This window comes from Apium graveolens, chromosome 4, assembly GCF_009905375.1.
Source record: "Apium graveolens cultivar Ventura chromosome 4, ASM990537v1, whole genome shotgun sequence".
NCBI classification, from domain to species: Eukaryota; Viridiplantae; Streptophyta; class Magnoliopsida; order Apiales; family Apiaceae; genus Apium; species Apium graveolens.
In genome coordinates this window covers 74,414,482-74,434,714 of record NC_133650.1, presented here as the reverse complement: position 1 = coordinate 74,434,714, position 20,233 = coordinate 74,414,482, and the positions used below count along the sequence as shown (strand labels likewise).

Here is a 20,233-nt window from a genome sequence, read left to right as displayed (position 1 = left end):
TCTTTAACTTAAATACGTTATTTTTTTTTTCAATTAACAACTCCTTTTCCAAAAATATCAAGGGCAAACTTCATATAAAATATTATATTTATTAATAACTAATCAATTAACTTTTTGAATGAAGATACATTACCTTTTCATTTAAATAACAAATTTGCTACTTCATTTGCCCTTAATAACTTTTCAATAACATGCAAAAAATAATATATATATATATTTTTAAAACTCTTAAATAACAATTATAAAACATTTAAAAATATGGATTAATACATTAAGAATAAAATAACAATAATTAAAGAAAATCAATGGGTTTATTGCGAGAAAGTATACGGCGTCGTTACAGTCCCTTTGACACCTGACCAACCGACTTCCCTCCACCTAACAAGAGATTATTACACAACTTGGCGGAACCAAATCAACCAAAGCCAACTCATCACATCACATCAGATCAATGGGTGTTCGCAATCTCTGGGAACTATTATCCCCCGTCGGCCGTCGCGTCAACGTCGAAACTCTCGCCGGAAAAAAGCTCGCTATCGGTACTTCAATCCCTAACCCTAATTATAACAATTCTTCCTGTAAATTATCTATTTATTATTAATAATTGTGTTTATGTTTTAATAGATGCGAGTATATGGATGATACAATTTATGAAAGCGATGCGAGATGAAAAAGGAGAGATGGTTAAAAACGCTCACATTTTAGGCTTTTTTCGGCGAATTTGTAAGCTTTTGTTTCTTCGTGTTAAGCCTGTTTTCGTTTTTGATGGCGCTGCCCCTGCGCTTAAGCGGAGAACTGTTGCTGCTCGTCGTAGACTACGCGATAATGCTCAGACTAATATTCGTAAAACTGCTGAGAAATTGCTTCTTAATCATGTCAGTTTTTCTTCTTCACTTGGCTCATTGTCAGACATTGCTTGTTTAATTGTTTATGCTACTTAACTCGGCTTTTATTGGGTTTTTGTTTCGTCTTAATAGATGAAGACACATAGGTTGCAAAAACTGGCAGAAAATCTCGAGGAGCAGAGACAACAGAATAATGCAAAGGGAAAGGGTAAAAGAAAATTTAAAAATAAAGCTCAAACAGCCTCGCAAGAAAAGGAGCCTGTTTCTAAAAGCAGTAATCAAGAAGCAATTGACGAAATGTAAGACCTTTTCTAAGGTCGGATATGATTTGTTTTTCTTAGAATGTAAAGAGATTAAAATTTTTGTTCATGAAGGTTGGCTGCCTCCCCTGCTGCGGAGGAAGATAGGAGGCAAATGAACCATGCTTCAACACCTGCTGCTGATGCAAAGGGTAAAAGGAAAATCGCAGATATAGCTTCAGAAGGGAAGGAACCGGTTTCTGGAAGCTATAATCAAGAAGCAATTGACGAAATGTAAGCCCTTTAATTGGTCTGAACTGTTATATTTCTTGCTATGTAAATTTTTTGAAAAGTTGGTCCTTTTGGTCATAAAGGTTGGCTGCCTCTCTCGCGGCGGAGGAAGGTGGGAGTCAAATACACCATGCTTCGACATCTGCTGCTGCTGCTGCTGCTGCTGTACCTCACGAAGAAGAGGATGACGATGCAGATGAGGAAATGATTCTTGTAAGTTGTTTCATGTGTTTGTATAAGTCATCTTAGGACTATTTCTTGCTTCTGAAAATGTGTTTCAAGTTGCATGCAAGAAGCACAATGCAGTGGTGTAAGATATCTGTTTGAAATCCATCAAGTATTTGTATCTCTGCAATATGGATATGTGCAGTTGCTGTTCTTTTCCCTTTTTTTGTTGCTAAATATTCAATATGGTTTCTTTTCTTTTAAGAAAACATTGCTATTTACTCTTGGAAATTTATATTGTATCCTTGTTGAAATATTATTCTTAACGCACTTAGTAGTATATGTGACGGGTCACGACTATGTGTGATTATGTGTGACTTAGCCGGGGATTTTATATACATATGATCCAGCCATGTTAGATTTAGGTAATTATACTGGACTATTTAAATCAGATTATGATCCAAACGTAATTGTTTTGATCTCTGGATTATGTTGTATGTCACAATGTAAGATAAGAGTAAGTAGGTATCTCACAGTTTTCTGCCTGTGTAGCCAACAATGGATGGGAAGATGGATCCTGCTGTTTTAGCTGCTTTACCACCTTCCATGCAACTTGATCTTCTTGCTCAGGTTACTGCTTTTTCTGTGATATTACTTGGGATGACGGATTTCAATTATTGGCATATCATCTAAGCAGAACTATTTAATGTGCTCATGCTTTTGCAGATGAGAGAGAGACTAATGGCTGAAAACAGGCAAAAGTACCAGAAAGTGAAGAAGGTAGCCTCAATGATTTTGAACTGAAGTAGAACTTGAAGCAGATATTATATAATGACCAGTTTTGTAATTTGAGGAAGCTCTGCATAATTGATCATCAATTGACTTGCTTCTCATTAATTTCTTACAGGCTCCGGAAAGATTCTCAGAGCTGCAAATACAGTCTTATCTTAAAACTGTTGCTTTCAGACGAGATATTGATGAAGTGCGTAAATCTGCAGCTGGGAAAGGAATAGGTGGTGTACAGACATCACGGATAGCTTCTGAAGCTAACCGACAGTTTATTTATTCTTCTTCCTTCACTGGTGATAAAGAGTAAGTAACTTACCAATATCTAATCACCATACTTCTCATTAAAAGGAGCCTTTTGGGATTCATACTAAATGCTATAATGCTGTACATTCACATTTTTATCAGAAGCTCTCTTTTTTTTTCCCCTTCAAATTCTCCATTTTTCTAAGTCAAAGGACTCACGTTACACAATTACATGAACAATTTTGTTAAGCGTCCTAGCATCAGCTGGACTAGACCAAAACAGCAGTGAGCAACAACATATGCCGGTTGCTCCTTCTTCAAGTACTCCAGGTGGTTCTGTTCCCGCAAAGAAGTCCAGTGCATCTGGATCAGTAGCAGATCAATCTAGTAACACGATTCACAAAGATATCGAGACAGCAGATCAATCTAGTAACACGATTGACAAAGAAAACGAGACATCAGATCAATCTAATAACACGATTCACAAAGATATCGAGACATATGTGGATGAGAGAGGTCGTGTTAGGGTCAGTAGGGTGAGAGCTATGGGATTGCGAATGACCCGTGACTTGCAAAGAAATTTGGATCTAATGAAAGAGACAGAGGTAGAGAGTTCGAGCACAGCCTTAGATACATGTTTTGCTGGTGTGTCTGAAGAATTGTCTTGTAAGATGAAGCCCCTAGAAAGTCTAGATCAGGGTGACGATGATATAGCCGCCCAAAATAGAAGTGAAGAGTTCATAAATACCAGGACTCCTTTAGAGGTTACGTTTGATGTCAACGGTGAGAACAGAGACGATGATGATGATTTATTTACTCGCCTAGTTGCAGGAGATTCAGATTTGGGTTTTTGTTCTGATGAAGAACTCTTAGAAAAACAGTGCTCCATTTCCGATTCAGACTGTGAATGGGAAGAAGGTGTCATCTTAGACAAAAATAATATACATCATGAATTAGAAGTAGGAGCATATCCGTCTACTATGGATAATCGTGAATGTCATGAAATCAATTTGGAATGGGAGGAAGGACTTTTGGATGGTCAAAAGCATGCTTCCTCATGCCTATCTGATCACAAGGAAACAGACATGCAAGCTGATGCTGGAACTGATGTGGAATGGGAGGATGGATCTTCCGACATCCCTGAACATACTTTCTCATTCCAACCTATATACAAGGAAGTTGTGTCCAAAGGTGATATGGAAGAAGAAATCAATTTTCAGGAAGCCATAAAGAGGAGTCTCGAGGAATTGGGATGCGAGAAATACGTTAATGTCTCGTCTGAAGATATAAAACATACAGATGTCGGAGAGTTTGATATCCCAAATGCAAATGGCACTCCATCTATCCAGTCCAAATTATGTACAGATGTTGACTCACATGAAGCGGTTCCATTAGATGACAGAGCTGGTGGCAGCACCCATAATATTCAGCCAAATAAAGGACAAAATGGCAGTGGGAGCGGTATGTATTATGCTGAACGTAAGTGTGTGAAATCAGGTACACCTAATGAGGAGAAAGGAGCTTACTTGGATGAAACAAAAAGTTTGCGCTCTTCAAGTCAAATTGGTCAGGTGCATTCTGGAAACAATTGTACCCCTGGCATTTCATCTGATTCAGTATCACCTGATTTGTTTTCAAGTATCAGCGATGTTAAACAGTATAATCTGAAAACTCCTGCAATGGAAAATTTTACCGGTATTGGAGAGTTTACCAAATTTCGTGATGGGGAGACTATTAGCAGTTGCACCGAACAAAGCATGGCTGATGGAGACAATGATGATGTGGTGAAGGATGTAGACAATTTTACAGAGCACTCTGTAATGATGGCTTCATTTAAGGAGCAGGTTGGAAAACAAAGGGATAAGTTGAAAGAGGAAATGCAAAGACTGGGTAAAGAGCGGGTATTACTAGGAGATGAACGGAGAAAGCTTGAACGTAACGCAGAAGCTCCAACCAGTGAAATGTATACAGAATGTCAGGTGTGCTCTTAAACTTTAAATCTTTGCTAAAAGTATTTCTATGTTTATGTATATCCAAACAGGAATATGGTAACAGAGAGTAAAATAGTGAATAACCTCATTGAAATCCAACATGGTTTATAAGTTCTTTTGCCTAACTCTTATTTATCTTGGTCACTCGGTAATTATACTTGGACTAAAAATTCTACAACCTATAGTTGAAATGTGTCTGTTCCTTGTCTTGTTGGTGTGGAGGTAGTAGCTTCTTTGCCATATAAGGGATTTATTTCTTTGCATCTCTTTTCTCATTAACGTAAAATGAGATCTTCATTTCTTTTATGTTCCAATTATTTGGACAGCAAAAATAAGAAGTGACAAGGAGATAAAAAATCTTATAGCAGTAGCCATCTTACTGGAAGTTCTTATATTATGACAATGGTCATGTACTTCAGTTTCATGTATTGTCGTGTTTTGTGTACCAGAGTATGAAATACATAATATGGATTTATATGCCTGGCACAATTGTCAATAGGCTGATGATTAATTACAGTACATAATAAGATTGAGTGATCATGTTGATTGTTTAGCAATTCCTATCATTGGCATAAACTGTTCTAACTCTACAAGATTGTGGGAGACAGTTTATTTTGTTAATATTAACCAACAAAAGTTGATTCCTTACTTGGTTGAGTGGCTTAGTCTTTGCCTTAAATGCTCTTGGCATAATTAGAGGTACATTTGATAATGACGGTTTTTAAATACTTTTTCAGTTACTGAATTCCTTGAAGAATAATGATTATTTATGACCTGTTACCCTGTTAGACCCAGTCATGCAGAAACCTGTAAAGGTCCCCAAGTTGTCAAGTTTCACTTAAACCTCTCACCTGAGACAACAAGATAGTTTCCCAAGTCAACTGTCGGAGATTTTAGGTCATGTTTCCCTAAAGAACCGACTTAGCAAGAAATTCAGTATGGCATTGCAGTTAATTTATTGACAACTTAAATTCTATCGGAGCCTTTTTTTTTTGTAGCTGCTTGCCATCTTTGTTCTGTTTAGATCAAGTTCAGTGCGTTTGAAAATCTTATTATATACTTTTGATGTGATGATAGGAGCTACTTCAGATGTTTGGCTTACCATATATCATAGCACCAATGGAGGCTGAAGCTCAGTGTGCATTTATGGAACTTGAGAATCTTGTTGATGGTGTGGTAACTGATGACTCTGACGTGTTCTTGTTTGGAGCACGAAGTGTTTTCAAAAATATTTTTGATGATCGTAAATATGTGGAGACATATCTTATGAAGGTTTGTGTCTTGGATGACGTTACTTCATGTTATTTTTTAATCTGTAATGCATCTTTGTAGTGCATCATTACAAGTTCACAGTCTGGTGTGACTATATTTTTCCTCTTATATATGTGATTTTTAACTTTTGCATATCCTTAATTTTTTTAATCACCTTGAATATATCCGAGTCAATCATTTGTCTTTAAATAATTGTTTTATCAGGACATTGAAAAAGAGTTTGGCTTAACTCGAGAAAAATTAATTCGTATGGCACTGCTTCTTGGGAGTGATTATACTGAAGGTGTAAGGTGAGACAAATTCTACGGTTAGCTGTATCAGTGAGTTACTGGATTCTGCTACCCCTGGGTTTTTCAATTAAACGGTTCTGTTGGAGAGTATTATTTTTGGGCTTATTCGTGTAGGAGCTGTTCTTGTGGTGTTTGTTGACAACAATATTAGAATTGATTTTCTCCAGTTGACTTAAGTAATTCCTTGACTCTTTTAGCGAGAGGCGATTGGATACACTTAATTTTTTTCTTCTTATATTTGCTGCAGTGGGATTGGCATTGTTAATGCTATTGAAGTCATAAATGCATTTCCTGAAGAAGATGGACTTTGTCAGTTCAGGGAGTGGATTGAATCTCCAGATCCATCTATACTTGGAAAAGTTGTTTTGCCAGCAAGATCTAATTTGGATGAAACAACATCAAAAGCTGAGGATTGTAGTAAAAGTTCCTTAAATTGCAGTTCAGAAGGTGCAGTTCCCGGACCAGTTGATGACTTACTCAAGATAAAGCAACACTTCATGAATAAGCATGTAATTTCAGATCTATAATATCTGACCATTACTTATTATTGGAAGATTCACTATATGCTTTTCTGATTATTTTTTGTTGTTCAGAGGAAAGTGAGCAAGAACTGGCACATTCCTTCTAATTTCCCGAGCCAAGCAGTAATGTCAGCATATGACTCCCCAAAAGTGGATAAGTCGACAGAGACCTTTTCATGGGGGAAGCCAGATCTTTTTGTTCTTCGCAAGTGAGTGAATTTGAGATCATTCTTGACTCTAGTGGGGACTATGATTTGTTGGGCATTACCTAACAGCTTAGGTCTCTTAGGTCTTATCACTGAGCTTAGACCCGTTAGGGATTAGAGTTAAAATCTTGACACGGCATGGGTGACCAAGGTACCACAAAAAATTATGATAGATTAATTTAGGTAAACATGTATTGGACGTTAAACTGTAGATTGAGAATTTAGAAGTCAAAACACATTAACCTAATAATTTGATGCAGGACAAGGGTTAAAAATTATAAAAAGATAGATAATTGTGTGGATTAACCGCAGAAAATCCACGCCTAAGGTGATCCAACCGAAGAAGCATCACTAACCTTAGGGTTTCTCAACCGCAGAAGAGAATTTTGTTAGGATCGCAACCGATAACAAGGGCGGCGAGACAATTCTCAATTTCAAAATCAATCAATTCTATTCATTAAAAAAAGATACAGACCTATTAATTATTTACTACCATATATATATATATATTTATATTCTATAATATTCCTAACTATAATATATAATTACTAATTGAAAACGTTTGTATCTATATAATAATAGAAAGTAATTTACAACTAAATTAATTGTTTTATGCTCCGCATCATAATTGGTCCTTACAAGCACCATATAAATGGTGTTAAATATGCCAAAACTTAAAATACCTACTCGGAAAAGAATCTGTATCAAAGATCTTGAAGAGAAAGGGAAGATTAAAATGAAGGTAAGGAAGTTAAAGCAAGAACAAAGAACCAAACATGGAAGAAATTTTAAAAGAAAATAAATTTTAAAAACAAAAGATTTCCTAAAATTTACTAAATCGAAACAAGATGGGGAATATTTGTGTGCAGCATATATGTTGGCACAATGTCTTTCTACACGAATATGTTTTTTTAAAGAACACAAATATGTTGTTCTATAATACAAGTGGAGATAAACTACCTTCAACTGTTACTATGTTTCTAAACTCTAGTTCCAATTTAATCCTGACCTTGTGTGTGTGTGTATTATATATATATGTAGGGGGCTCCTCTAATATAAATCAATTTTACAATAGAAAGTAGAAACCAATTTTTTTTTTAAATTACTTCGAAATATAACAAATATGGTATGCAAATCGATCGTTGAGAGTGCAGAAAAATACAGTGAAGTCAGATTTAAAAAAAACTTACCGTTTGACGGGAAAAATTAAATTAAAAACAGAGGAAAAAAGTTAGGATTGTGTGTGAGAGGGTGCAGATTAGTTGGGTGTGGTGCTTTTTGGGGGTTATTAGATTAGATTGATCTAATGGCTTAGATTAGTTTCTAGAATCTATTCTGAGTTTAGTTTTTATTTAATCATTTGCCTATATATATATATATAAGTATCTCGCTACAATATTAGCATTAGTGTTTGACGTGTTTGAAATGTGTATAACTAAAAGTGTAATGAAGTGAAGTTAATAAATACAAATTGCGCATATATGACCATGGTTGTACTTGGTGATGTGCAAAGGGGAAAAAATTGTGCACACTCGATTTAACCTGATTGACTAAAGTGAGCTTATCCGCAAAGAATTTGTACAGTGTCGGCGATCTTAATGAGCTTTATTTGTTAACAGACTTTGCTCGGAAAAGTTTGGATGGCCTACTCAGAAGGCTGATGACTTGCTTTTACCTGTCTTGAAGGAGTACAATAAACACGAGGTAAAAATTCAATACACGCATATATTCAGTTCTCCTCTATTCATCAAGTGCATCAGAACAAATAATATGTACTCTTCTGATAAAGAAAATGGTAACCACTTTATATGACGCTGGGCATCATTTAAAATATATAAATAAATTCCAATCAAATGTGACATGAATGATTGAAGAGGAGCTGATGCCTTGTTTTCTTTGTTGTCTGATATGACCAACAAAAGACGCAACTTAGAATGGAAGCTTTTTACTCTTTCAACGAGAGATTTGCGAAAATTCGTAGTAAAAGGATTAAAGAGGCTGTCAAATTAACAATGGGGGACGAGTCCTCAGGGTTAATGGATGATACCATGCAAGGAAATTCTAAAGGCAGAAAGAAAAGAAAAGCAAGCTCAGGCCAGGCTGGGTCAGGAGAAGATGTTAGCATTCCAAATGGTCTAAATGCTGGGCATGAAAGTAAATGTAATGAAGTAGCAACTGCTGACTCCAAGAAAAAGAGGATACGTAAAGAGCCCTGTACATATGAAGGGCGAAACTCGGAATCAGTGATGCAGGAAGTTGGGAGGCAGAACACCAATGGAGGATCAAAGTCAAGGGGCAGAGGGAGAAACACAGGTCGTGGCAGAGGTCGGGGCAGAGATTTATCAGGAAAGCGAGGGAGGAAAGTGAGCTCTACTCTGAAATGTGCTGAAGTCAGTTCCAGTGATGAAAGTGATAGAGATCCTCTGCTAGATGAACCATATGTCAAAAATGATAGGTCACGTCAAGTTCGCCGGGTAAATTTTCTTCAACAGCAGAAACTTTATTTGACAGATTAATGGAATTCTTATTTCGTCTAGTACAGTTGTATAGCAAAAATTACTACTTCCTTCCCATCTTGATCTTGTATGAGCCCTGCAGACTGACAAATAAAAATGAAAAGAATTTAGTTTTATTCCTGCTTTATGAAAGCCTTGCTGTTTGTTACTGATAAATTATGTTATGTGTTTCTTACAGTCTACACGTCCTCGGAAGGCTGTGATGTATGCTATGAATGATTTAGACGATGACGAATTGGTCGACGCCAGCCCAGATATCAGAAGTTCTGTTGATGTAGGAGGGAAAGAGCTTCTTGCGAAAAGGGTGATGGGTACTTCTTATCATGCCAGTGACAACGAATTGAAGCATCATGAATCAGATCATATGCTTGTGGAAACCTCTTCTGACTTCATTCAGTCGGGAAGTGGATTGTGCCAGAATGAGGCTGAAGTAAATATTTGTAAAGATCACGTTAAATTGGATCAAAATGGTTGTACACATTCTAATGCAGATGAAGATTACCTTAAAAAAGGCGGTGGATTTTCCTTTAAGGAGGATGATGTAGGTAATGAAACAGGAAAAAGTGCTTACAGTCCAACGCATTCTAATGCAGATGAAGATTACCTTTTAACAGGGGGTGGATTTTGCATGGAGGAGGATGATGCTGACAAGGACACAGGAAAAACTTCCCACAGTCCAACGCATTCACATTCAAATGCTGATGACGATTACCTTATAACAGGGGGTGGATTTTGCTTTGAGGAGGACGTAGGCAAGGACACAGAAAAAAGTGCCTACAGTCCAACGCATTCTAATGCAGATAAAGATTACCTTAAAAAAGGGGGTGGATTTTGCTTCGAGGAGGATGTATGCAATGACAACAATCTGAAAAGGAATATTGTTCACGACAATGATACGGGAAAAAGTGCTGACAGTCCAAGTCTTTTTCTTCACAATAATGACAACCCTTCTAATTTTTCTGTATTAATAGAAGACACTGATGGTGATATTAGGTATGATGCTTCTCAATCAGTTTCAAACTTGAGATCAGTGGACGAGATTCAAGCTGGAGGGCATAGGGATAAACCTTATGATATGCTAAATTTAGGAAATTCTGATGTCACAAACACCGACAATAAGCAGCATGTGAACCAAGCTCTATCTAATAACATTGTGGCAGGAGACAATGCTGGAGCCAGATCCGGACAATTTTTAAGTGCTATGCCCAACTTGAGAAGGAAGCGAAAGAGTTAACAGAGTCAACATTGTTAACGTCTAATTATCTTGTACTTTGATGCAACAGTTACATTATTTGTTTCTAATTTATGCGTCAAAGTTGGTACTTAGACCATCCTTAGTAAGTCCATAGGAAAAATATTCTGTGGTACAAATTATACATAATTTTTACATAATTTGTATAATTTTTGGAGCTCCAATCATGCAAAATCTTTAGTTAACATTATAACTAATCAGGTTATGTTGGCTAAATTTGTCGAATCTCTTCAGAACTGTAACAGATTTGTAAACACAAATTTAGTATTATAGCCAAGCACATCGGACCAAGTCCCCTCTTGTGTATATCAGATAGACATTTATTTATGTAGTTCAACAAATATTCGTTATCTATTCTCATTTGTATTCTTGATGCTCAGCTATTAGTTAGCCCGTGTATATAACTGTAGTTAGACCATGTATATCCATAATCTCGTGTATTATATATTCCCTTGTAAGTTTATGCAAATGAAGAGATTGAGAAACACCTACTTTATTTGTTCTAACTTGGTATCAGAGTTTAGGCTGACGGAAGGACTAAAGTTCGATTTTCAGCTACCCCAACATTTTCACAATTTATTGTGAACACTAAATATAATTAATGCCCGAAAGATGGGCATTGGTATTTCACTCTTTAACCCATAAATGAGCTTTGAGTTTTGAGTGAGGGCGAGTGCTAAATATATGATCCTATTGGGTCTTACTCTAAGGCCATGTTTGTTTCATGGGATTATAATCCTGAGATAATAATCCGGGGATAACTAATCCCATCAAAATTAGTCCTATGGATTAAATAATCCTATCCTAAGTTTGTTGGAAAGAATTAAGTGTAGGATTGAAATATAATCCTTTAAAACTTTATCATATGTTTGTTTTGTGGGATAGTACTTGAGATTGAAATATTTTCAATCCTATGTTTGTTTCATATGGGATAACAATGAGGGGATTATAATCTTTTAAAAATGACTTGTAGGAGGGGATAAAACAATACCTCCTCCCACCAAGCATTAGATGGGATTATAATCCTATCCTCTACTCCAACAAAACAAACATGGGATAGGATAATTTAAAGGATTATAATCCTTGGATAACCCTTCACTAATTTTTCACAAAACAAACATGAGATTGAAAAATTTAAAGGACTATAATTCTATCCCCTACTTAATACCATTAAACAAACATGGCCTAAAATCTTAACATTTTAGATGAGGTGGTTACTCAAGGTGTCCGTCAATTAGATGTTCAAAATGCTTTCTTGCATGGCGTGTTAGATGTTCAAAATGCTTTATTGCATGGGGTGCTGAATGCGGAGGTGTACATGAAGCAACTGTCTGGCTTCACTGATCCAAACTACCATTCCTATGTATGCAAGCTTCACAAGACTATACGGCCTGAAACAGTCCCCACGTGAATGGTATTCCTGTCTTGGTGCATATCTTATTACTCTGGGTTTTATTATATCTAAAACAAATTCTTCTCTTTTTATCTAGCTGGACTCAACCTGAAATATATTTGTCCTGGTGTATGTTGACGATATACTTGTAATAGGCTCTAGCCCTCAAGGTGTCAATGACTTAATTTTGAAGTTGGGTAATAAGTTTGCAATCAAGGATCTGGACAATTTAAAATATTTCTTGGGTATTGAAGTCATTCCGCATAAGCACGGCTTATTTTTGTCTCAACAAAAATACATTCAAGACATTCTTGCTCGCACAAATTTGGAGGATGCAAATCCTGTAAACACTCCTCTTGCTGCCAACACTCAGCTTTCCTTGTTCGGTAGTTCTAAGTTTGATGATCCTACCAAATATAGAAGCGTGGTTGGTGCTCTCCAGTACCTTACTTTTACTCGGCCATACATCTCTGTAGCAGTTAAACGAATCTTACGTTACCTCAAACATACTGTAAACTATGGCATGTTACTACGCCGCCCCACAAATCTCAATATTTAAGCATTTTTTGATGCCGATTGGGCTGGCTATCCTGATGATGATAGGCGGTCAACCAGTGGCTACTGTATATTTCTTGGGGGTAATTTAATCTCCTGGGGCGCCATAAAATAAAAAAAGTGTGTCCAGGTCTAATACCGAAGCCGAGTATGGCAACCTAGCCACTACTACTTCAGAAATTATATGGATAGAATTATTTTGTGGTGAGCTTGACATCTCTATCTCACCTCCCACCTTATGGTATGATAACCTAGGAATCACTTATCTTACGGCCATACCACTCTTTCACGCTCACACCAAACATATACAAATTGATTATCATTTTGTTAGAGAACGTGTGGCTCAAAAGCGACTTCAAGTTCGATTCATCTCTTTCAAAGATCAAATAGCTGACATCTTCACGAAAGGTTTTGGATCACCCCGCTTTTCCTCGTTACGAGACAAGCTGACCATCTGCTCTCTATGCTAAGCTTGAGGGAGGGTATTGAACCAAGTCCACTCTTATGTAAATCAGATAGACATTTATCTATATAGTTCAACAGATGGTCCTTTTCTATTCTCAATTGTAATCCTTATACTCAGCTGTTAGTTAGCCCGTGTATATCAATCACTGTTAGTTAGACCATGTATATCTATAATCTCGTGTACTATATATATTATCTTGTAAATTTATGCAGATGAAGAGATTGAGAAATAATACTTTTTTTGTTCCAACTCACCTTATTATTTTATATTATTTTAACCAAATATTTTAATTGGAAATGTTCTAAGACCGTCTGACGCATGGAAGAAGCGAGGGTGGGTAGATTTGACTTTTACAAATTGAAGGTGTATACATGGTGTCAGATTTGCACAATCAGATATATTATTTTTTCCCTGGTAAAAAGACGTGTTTTTGAAAGATAAATTCACTTTTTGAGCACGGGTTTGCCATTTTTGCTGATGTTCTACTTTTGCTCCTACGGATTGCAACACTAGGATAAATTTATTGAAACATACTAGTATTAGAAAACCCTCTTGAAAGTTTAAGATGAATTTCTCACTAATTATATATAGGGAGTTGCTCAAATGAGAATCCCAATTAAAATGAGATATGAGTCTAATCTCAACCACATAATTTTTAAATTTCGATTAATCTTGTCCACACAATATCTTAGTAATTTTATTTTCTTCAAGTCACCCCCACCCACTGTCCCTGCATCCCTTCACCACCTACCCGCCGCCGATGTGTTGCTAAGCTCTGCTCAGTCCCGCCATCAACAACCACTCTCTCTCTCCGTTTTGATTGCCTCCCTACTTTTATTTCTCTCTATATCCTCTTCTCTTTCAACCTCCATCTCATCGACAACAGAAACATGACCTCAGATTTGCTCGCTATTTGTTCAAATTTTCAACGTCGTTCCGACTGGTCATTTTTGTCATGGTTTCAACCTTCGCCGCATAATCAATCAATGGAGTAACATTATTATCCAAATTGTGACGGTTGTGTGTAATGATGGTGTCTTTATATTGTCGGAGGTGATTTTCATTATATAGTATTTATTTATTTATATTTAGATCCGGTGATTTTCTTAAGACGGTGGTGATTTGTAATGGCAGGACTTCGTAACCAAAAATGTATTATTATCGGAATTGATAACTGAATGTAGTTGTGTTGATTTTATTGTGGTGGTTATGTTTTTAATTTAGTAATTCATACTTAAATCTAATGAATTTTGATATGATGACATCGCTCAGAGTTGATAAACAGAGTTAGTGGCCCGATCGGGTGGATATAAATAGTGGATTGATATGGTGATTTATGATTTTCTGGTAGTGATTTATGGTTTTTGGTGGTGATGATAACATGGTGGATTTGATTGTGGTGTTTATAGTTAAATATGGTGATTTTTGTTATAATGGTGGTGATCGGAGTTGATAAATTGAGCTGGTGGATCTGGTGGGTATAGGCAGTGGTCCATTGTGGTGATTTGTTTATTCCGGAGGTGATTTTTTTGTTTATCGGTTGTCGGTTGTCGGTTGCGGTGATTTTTTTATTTTTCGACGGTGATTTCTAATTTTTCGGTGGTGATTTTTGATTTGATGGTGATGATTTTATGATTGCCGGTGGTGATTTTCTGGTGGTCGCTGGAGGTGGTGGTAGTCGTCGGTGGTGGTGGTGGCCAGAAATGGTGGTTTCTGGTTGTTGGAGGTGATGGTGGGTGGTAAGTAGAAGGAAGAAGATGAAAGAGATGATGGTTGGAGAAAATGATGAGATTTAAAATGAATGGTCTAGATTAAAAATAGATTTAAATTTTTATGGTTGAGATTAGATCTCATATCTCACAAAAAAAAATTCTCAATGGAGTAAGACCCATTATATATATATATATTTAGGGATGAATTTATGGCTAAGTATTTTAATTATATATTTAAAAATTAAATAAAAAAACACCCTATTACAGAGGTGAAATCTTCTAGTTCTTCGTATTTGACTAATTGAGATCCTAAATTTATTAAGATGAGACTACTTACTGTTCTAGAAAATTTTGTTAATTTAATTGAACACACATTAGAAAGAGCGTAATTAAGTGAAACGCAGTCGGCTATTTGCACTTGCACAGATTGGTAAGATAAGACTCAAAATTCAAAATATTCCCAAATATCAAAGGTTTAATTGTTATTCAATATTCATAAAAACTTTAGAGGATGACAAACTATTTTTAATAATACAAAAGATGAACTAGACGTTGATGGCCAATTTCTGGGCAGCCATACAATGACCTGGTACGCTACATAGATAATAATGTTTGCCCGAGGATTTGAGCGGAACACTGGCTGGACCCTTGGTCCATTCAGATATCGGATTTTGTGAGTTGCATTCGTTATATGCCGCCTCTGTCACTTCTGCCACTGTGTGTAGTTCCGACTCAAAATTAAATACTGCAAAAACAAAAATGAATTAATCATCTTTTTAGACGTAACGGATCATTGATATATTAATGTAAATATTCAAGTTACCCAGTGTATCTCCAATCGCGAATTTTTGGGATGCAGCCCAAGTGATGTAGGTATTATCATCCGGTGGAATGGTCCAGTCAACGGAGTCACCAACTATATGCCTATTCTGTTTCTGTGCATCTGAAATTTGTATATGCAGAATTCCCCCTATAATCACTGTTAACAACACTGCCATCTTTAATCTTTCAAGTTCCATTTTTCTATGTTCCTCCTCTTTTTTTCTTGTTAGCCTAACTTTTACTTTCTCGGTATATTTATGATGAATACGAGGTGTCTGTCCTTTGTTGTTGTTACTCTCTCCCCTCATAAATGTTCATTTGACTTTTAAACAAGTTAGTTTCATATATTTGACTTTAAACAATGCATTGATTCTGCTATCGTGCATTCAAACCTGTTACCAAAAACATAGTCTTTTTAATCAACTCAGCCAATCCTTGCGGACTACATATAACTTTTTATTTTGTGTTCATGGGTAAAATATAAAAAAACAAATAAATATTATTTAACATTTTTTTCTCTTTTTTTTTATCATAATTTATTACTTTCTCTGTCCCATTAAATTATCTACATCACTTTTTGGCACATTTTTCAATGCTAATTTAAAGTATAACTCCATGATATTTTTTTAATTTTTTTTCTACATAAAAGTTTTATGTTTAAACTTTTATTCAAAAAGATAAATAAAAAAATATTACGAAACTATATTTTATAAAAATATCGAAATACGTGCAAATTGTAAACGTATCATAATCATTTGAACGGATGAGTAATATTTAGTTAGTTTAGGCTGATGGTGAGTGGGGCCTGCCCAGTGAGACTCTATTTCAGTGGGACCATAGTTGACCTCGCCCAATGGTCTCGGGTACCGATGGAATGTAGGGATTCAATGGATGAAAAAGTAAAATGAAAAATGTTGAAAAAACTCGTGTATTAATTAAATCTCATTGATTATTACTTTCTCCCAAAATACAAGTCGATTTGATTTTTACGCATATTTTTAGGTGAATAAAAATGATAACTTCACAAATTATTTTTTAATTTTTTTCCTGAATAAAAGTATACATATTAAATCTTAATGAGCTTTTAGCACTTTACACCCCTTACGCTTTATTATTTTTTTCATTTTGATCTCATACTTTAATTTATTACAATTTGCACATAATAGTTCAAAAGTCGTTGCAGTTTGCACCCTTTAAACGGATTTAAAAGTCGTTGCAGTTTGTACCCTTTTAACGAAGTTCCGTTAAAAGGGTTGGAAAACCGTTAAAAATCAAGTTTTTTCACTTTGCACCCCTAAAGGGGTGCAAAATGCAAAGTCTGAATTTTTTTATATAAATGAACTTAAATTTTTAAAAAATTTAAAAGGTAACAAACTTCGGATAAAATAAATAATTAATAAAAAAATATTTTCATTGTCCGCCTCTGACTGACTCTTGTTAAAAAAAAATAATTAATAAATATTTTTTCTTAAACATATTTTCGTGGATTATAACAATAGTTGCAACTCTCGTGCTATTGTTGAGTTATCATCCTTACATTATTGAGATAACGAAAATTGCTTCTATTGTGGATAAAAAAAATTATTGCGTAATAACGCATAGGTTTTGAGAGTTTCGAATTTTAACTCTGCCTTCATAAGATGCAGACGTATCTCTAGTGTATAGAGAGTCAAAAATATAGTTATGAGAACGAATGAACGACTGAGATTTTCGTGAATTATAAAATATAAATTATGTGGATTATATGTAAAATATGTGAATTAGCGAATAAATATTTAAAAATATATTCTTCCAGTTTGACGAGTCAATATAAAATTGAAGATATGAAATATGGTTAATAATTGAGTTGAAGCGTCAGTCGAGCCGTCAAATAGGACATGACCCGTAAAGACCGAATAAACGAAAAGTGAAATTGATATTATGATTAAGAAAAGAGCTTAAGTGGGGTATGTAGAATATATGTGATGAAAAAAGGGTTTTATATGTTTAAATGATTAATTGATTAAGCATGTGTGAAATGGATTTATTAATTGAATTATCGATTGATTGGTAATTGCGAATAGTAGTTATAAATAGAATATAAATGAAAGAATGTACGAATATGAAATATGATTGATGCAAATTTGTTATAATAATAAAGTTGGTTATGTAATTTTAAATTTCTGGTTGGTAGTTGTAGTCTTGTTTCATACCTTAAGTGATCCTTGGATAAAAATCACGATAATTTCGATTTTTCCTCCAATATGTCATTGAGAGGTAAAGGATTAAATCCTTTTAAGAAATAAAGTTTTTTCTCGGAATATTAATCAAACCGAAAAGACCCCTTAACTATTTAAGGGAGTTACTCGAACGAGTCTATGGGTTAATTATTATATTAATTATATTGTTTAATATATGTGTCGTGAGCCCTAAATCAGTACCCGAATTTGAGGGTTTCACAACGAAGGGTCATGTCATGTTATTGATATAGACTTTGAGAGTCTAGGTTTTATATTATAATTGGGAGATTTTGTAAGCAATTCTCGATCTTTAATTGGGCTTTATAACCTTACAATGTAACAATCTTATATCTTATGAGTTTAAGTTACTTGAAGGCCACTCTTTAATGGATGTAGCTTGGATATGACTTATATATTATCAGTTGTATATTTGGATGGATTAATACTTAAAAATTTAATAATTAATATTGGGCTCATGGCCCTTAACCGGGGATATTGTGGGCTTGTGAATTACTCAGGTTGGATGCTAGACCAATAGTCTTCGACTTATTTTGGACTCGAAAATGAGACTTTATCTGAATTTTGAAAAAGATTCGGGATTTGATTGGGTTGTTACATACGGTATTAAAGGCGACTTTTAAAAGCTTTATTCTCCATGTTACCATAGGCAGAGATTCAAAGGTGGGGATACAAAGTTAGCTGATATTATCGATAGTGACTAAAACAAAATGATCCGAACTTATGGGCTCTCTATTCAGCCTAAAAAAAACGTTATAAGTTTATGTAGGGAGTTTGTAATAGCTCAGTCCTGAATCGAATAGATTTTAGATGTTTATTTAGATTTAGGAATTTATTTGAGTCTGTGATGGTCTTGTGAGTAAGCAAGTTGGTTGCATTGAGGCCAGTATGCTCACGCTTGATTAATCAAGTTTAATTTAATTGAGCAAACTAGGTCTAATAAATATTTTTTTATTTAATATCACGTGATTTTTGGTCATTCTATTTAAAAAATAATAAGTAATAGCATGATATTTAATAATAATTAATTATCTTTTTTACCCGAAATATTTTACCTTTCACATTTTTTTAAAAATTGAAACAATTTTATATAATTAAATTGGTGTTTTAAAAGAATTTTGAAACTTTGCACCCCTCGAGTGAAAAAACTTATTTTTTAACGAGTTTTCAACTTTTTTAACGGAACTCCGTTAAAAAGGTGCGAACTGTAACAACTTTTAAACAATTAGGTGCAAAGTGTAATAGATTAAAGTATGAGACCAAAACGAAAAAAACCCAAACGTAAGGGGTGCAAAGTGCTAAAAGCTCAATTTTAATTCAAGAAAAGAAATTTTAGAAAAAAGTATGCGGAGCTATGACTTTTATCCACCTTAAAATACGCGTAAAAAGTCAAAGGGACTTGTATTTTGGGATGGAGGGAGTAATAATTTTATATATATTATTACTTTATTATCGATTATTAATATATTAATAACTTAGATTATTAGTAAATTCACAAGACATACTTATGTCAAATTAACTATGGTATAAACTCATTTACACATATTTAACATTCAAATACATTATATATATATATACGCACGCACATACATATATGTTAAAAAGAATAAAAATGTATTTATATCTAAAGTACGGTCATTATGCCTTTAAAATATAATTTTAAAGTAGTGTTTAAACAGTATTTGTATTTTATACTTTGATGCATGTATATACCATTTGTTTCGAAATAAACGAACCCACTTCTTAAAAATTTTAATAAAATTTTAATTAGCTAAGACATCCAATATCGTGAGTATCCAACCTCAGGCATTAAGCCAATATAAATAAACTTAATATCTTCTTAATCGATCAACATGATCTTAGCCGCTATCATGGATATTGCACACCGAACATAAGAAATGAAGGTAACTAGTAAAAATAAACTCATTTTTTTCTTAATCGATTAACATGATATTGTCAAATAATGAATATCCATGCTCAATGATGGCAATCGTAGAATTCAAAAATTTAAAATACTTTCAAGAACTTTTTTTACAAACACCATCTATAGTTGTCTGATACAAAATTGGAAGAACGTCTATCTAATACAAATTTACATATATTTCATTGATGTAACATGTACATAAGTTATTAAAATACGCGAGTTTAAAAAATATTTATGCCTCACATGGTTATAAAATATCGCATGGGTTATAAAGTACACAAACCGAATAAATTCATACTCACAACGAAAGTCATTGTACGCATGCGCAAATAACCACTCATAACATGACATATATTCCATTTATCAAAAATATATTCAATTTCACAAGCTTATATACAAATTTTTTATAATAGTCAAGATTAGAGTATGCCCGTGCCTCGCACATGTTATAGAGCTAGTTTATCTATTGAATTTTTGGTTTTTGGTATAATTTAAGTTAATAAT

General features: G+C 34.5%; 2 protein-coding genes across 2 annotated transcripts; one reads left to right on the top strand and one right to left on the bottom strand.

Annotated features, from left to right (window-relative positions):
• Positions 1–348: 348 nt before the first annotated feature.
• On the top strand, positions 349–10,974 carry LOC141718062 (DNA repair protein UVH3). Its single transcript, XM_074520414.1, has 16 exons — positions 349–539; positions 625–875; positions 978–1,144; positions 1,220–1,378; positions 1,459–1,588; positions 2,093–2,170; positions 2,267–2,320; positions 2,448–2,632; positions 2,823–4,551; positions 5,641–5,835; positions 6,040–6,125; positions 6,373–6,634; positions 6,719–6,855; positions 8,472–8,556; positions 8,775–9,326; positions 9,547–10,974. The coding sequence occupies exons 1-16, from the start codon at positions 452–454 to the stop codon at positions 10,600–10,602; spliced, it is 5,214 nt and encodes a 1,737-aa protein (XP_074376515.1). The 5' UTR covers positions 349–451; the 3' UTR covers positions 10,603–10,974.
• A 4,317-nt stretch (positions 10,975–15,291) lies between these two features.
• LOC141718633 (mavicyanin-like) lies at positions 15,292–15,765 on the bottom strand. Its single transcript, XM_074521011.1, has 2 exons — positions 15,570–15,765; positions 15,292–15,491 (listed from the first exon to the last, which is right to left on the bottom strand). The coding sequence occupies exons 1-2, from the start codon at positions 15,763–15,765 to the stop codon at positions 15,292–15,294; spliced, it is 396 nt and encodes a 131-aa protein (XP_074377112.1).
• Positions 15,766–20,233: the final 4,468 nt, after the last annotated feature.

Bases quoted from the DNA above. Each gene is read 5' to 3' on its own strand.
- LOC141718062 (XM_074520414.1), top strand. From the start codon at position 452: ATGGGTGTTCGCAATCTCTGGGAACTATTATCCCCCGTCGGCCGTCGC. The intron at 876-977 runs GTCAGTTTTTCT...TCGTCTTAATAG, and splicing joins AGAAATTGCTTCTTAATCAT to ATGAAGACACATAGGTTGCA. The intron at 6,126-6,372 runs GTGAGACAAATT...TATTTGCTGCAG, and splicing joins GATTATACTGAAGGTGTAAG to TGGGATTGGCATTGTTAATG.
- LOC141718633 (XM_074521011.1), bottom strand. From the start codon at position 15,765: ATGGAACTTGAAAGATTAAAGATGGCAGTGTTGTTAACAGTGATTATA. The intron at 15,492-15,569 runs GTAACTTGAATA...TTGTTTTTGCAG, and splicing joins CGCGATTGGAGATACACTGG to TATTTAATTTTGAGTCGGAA.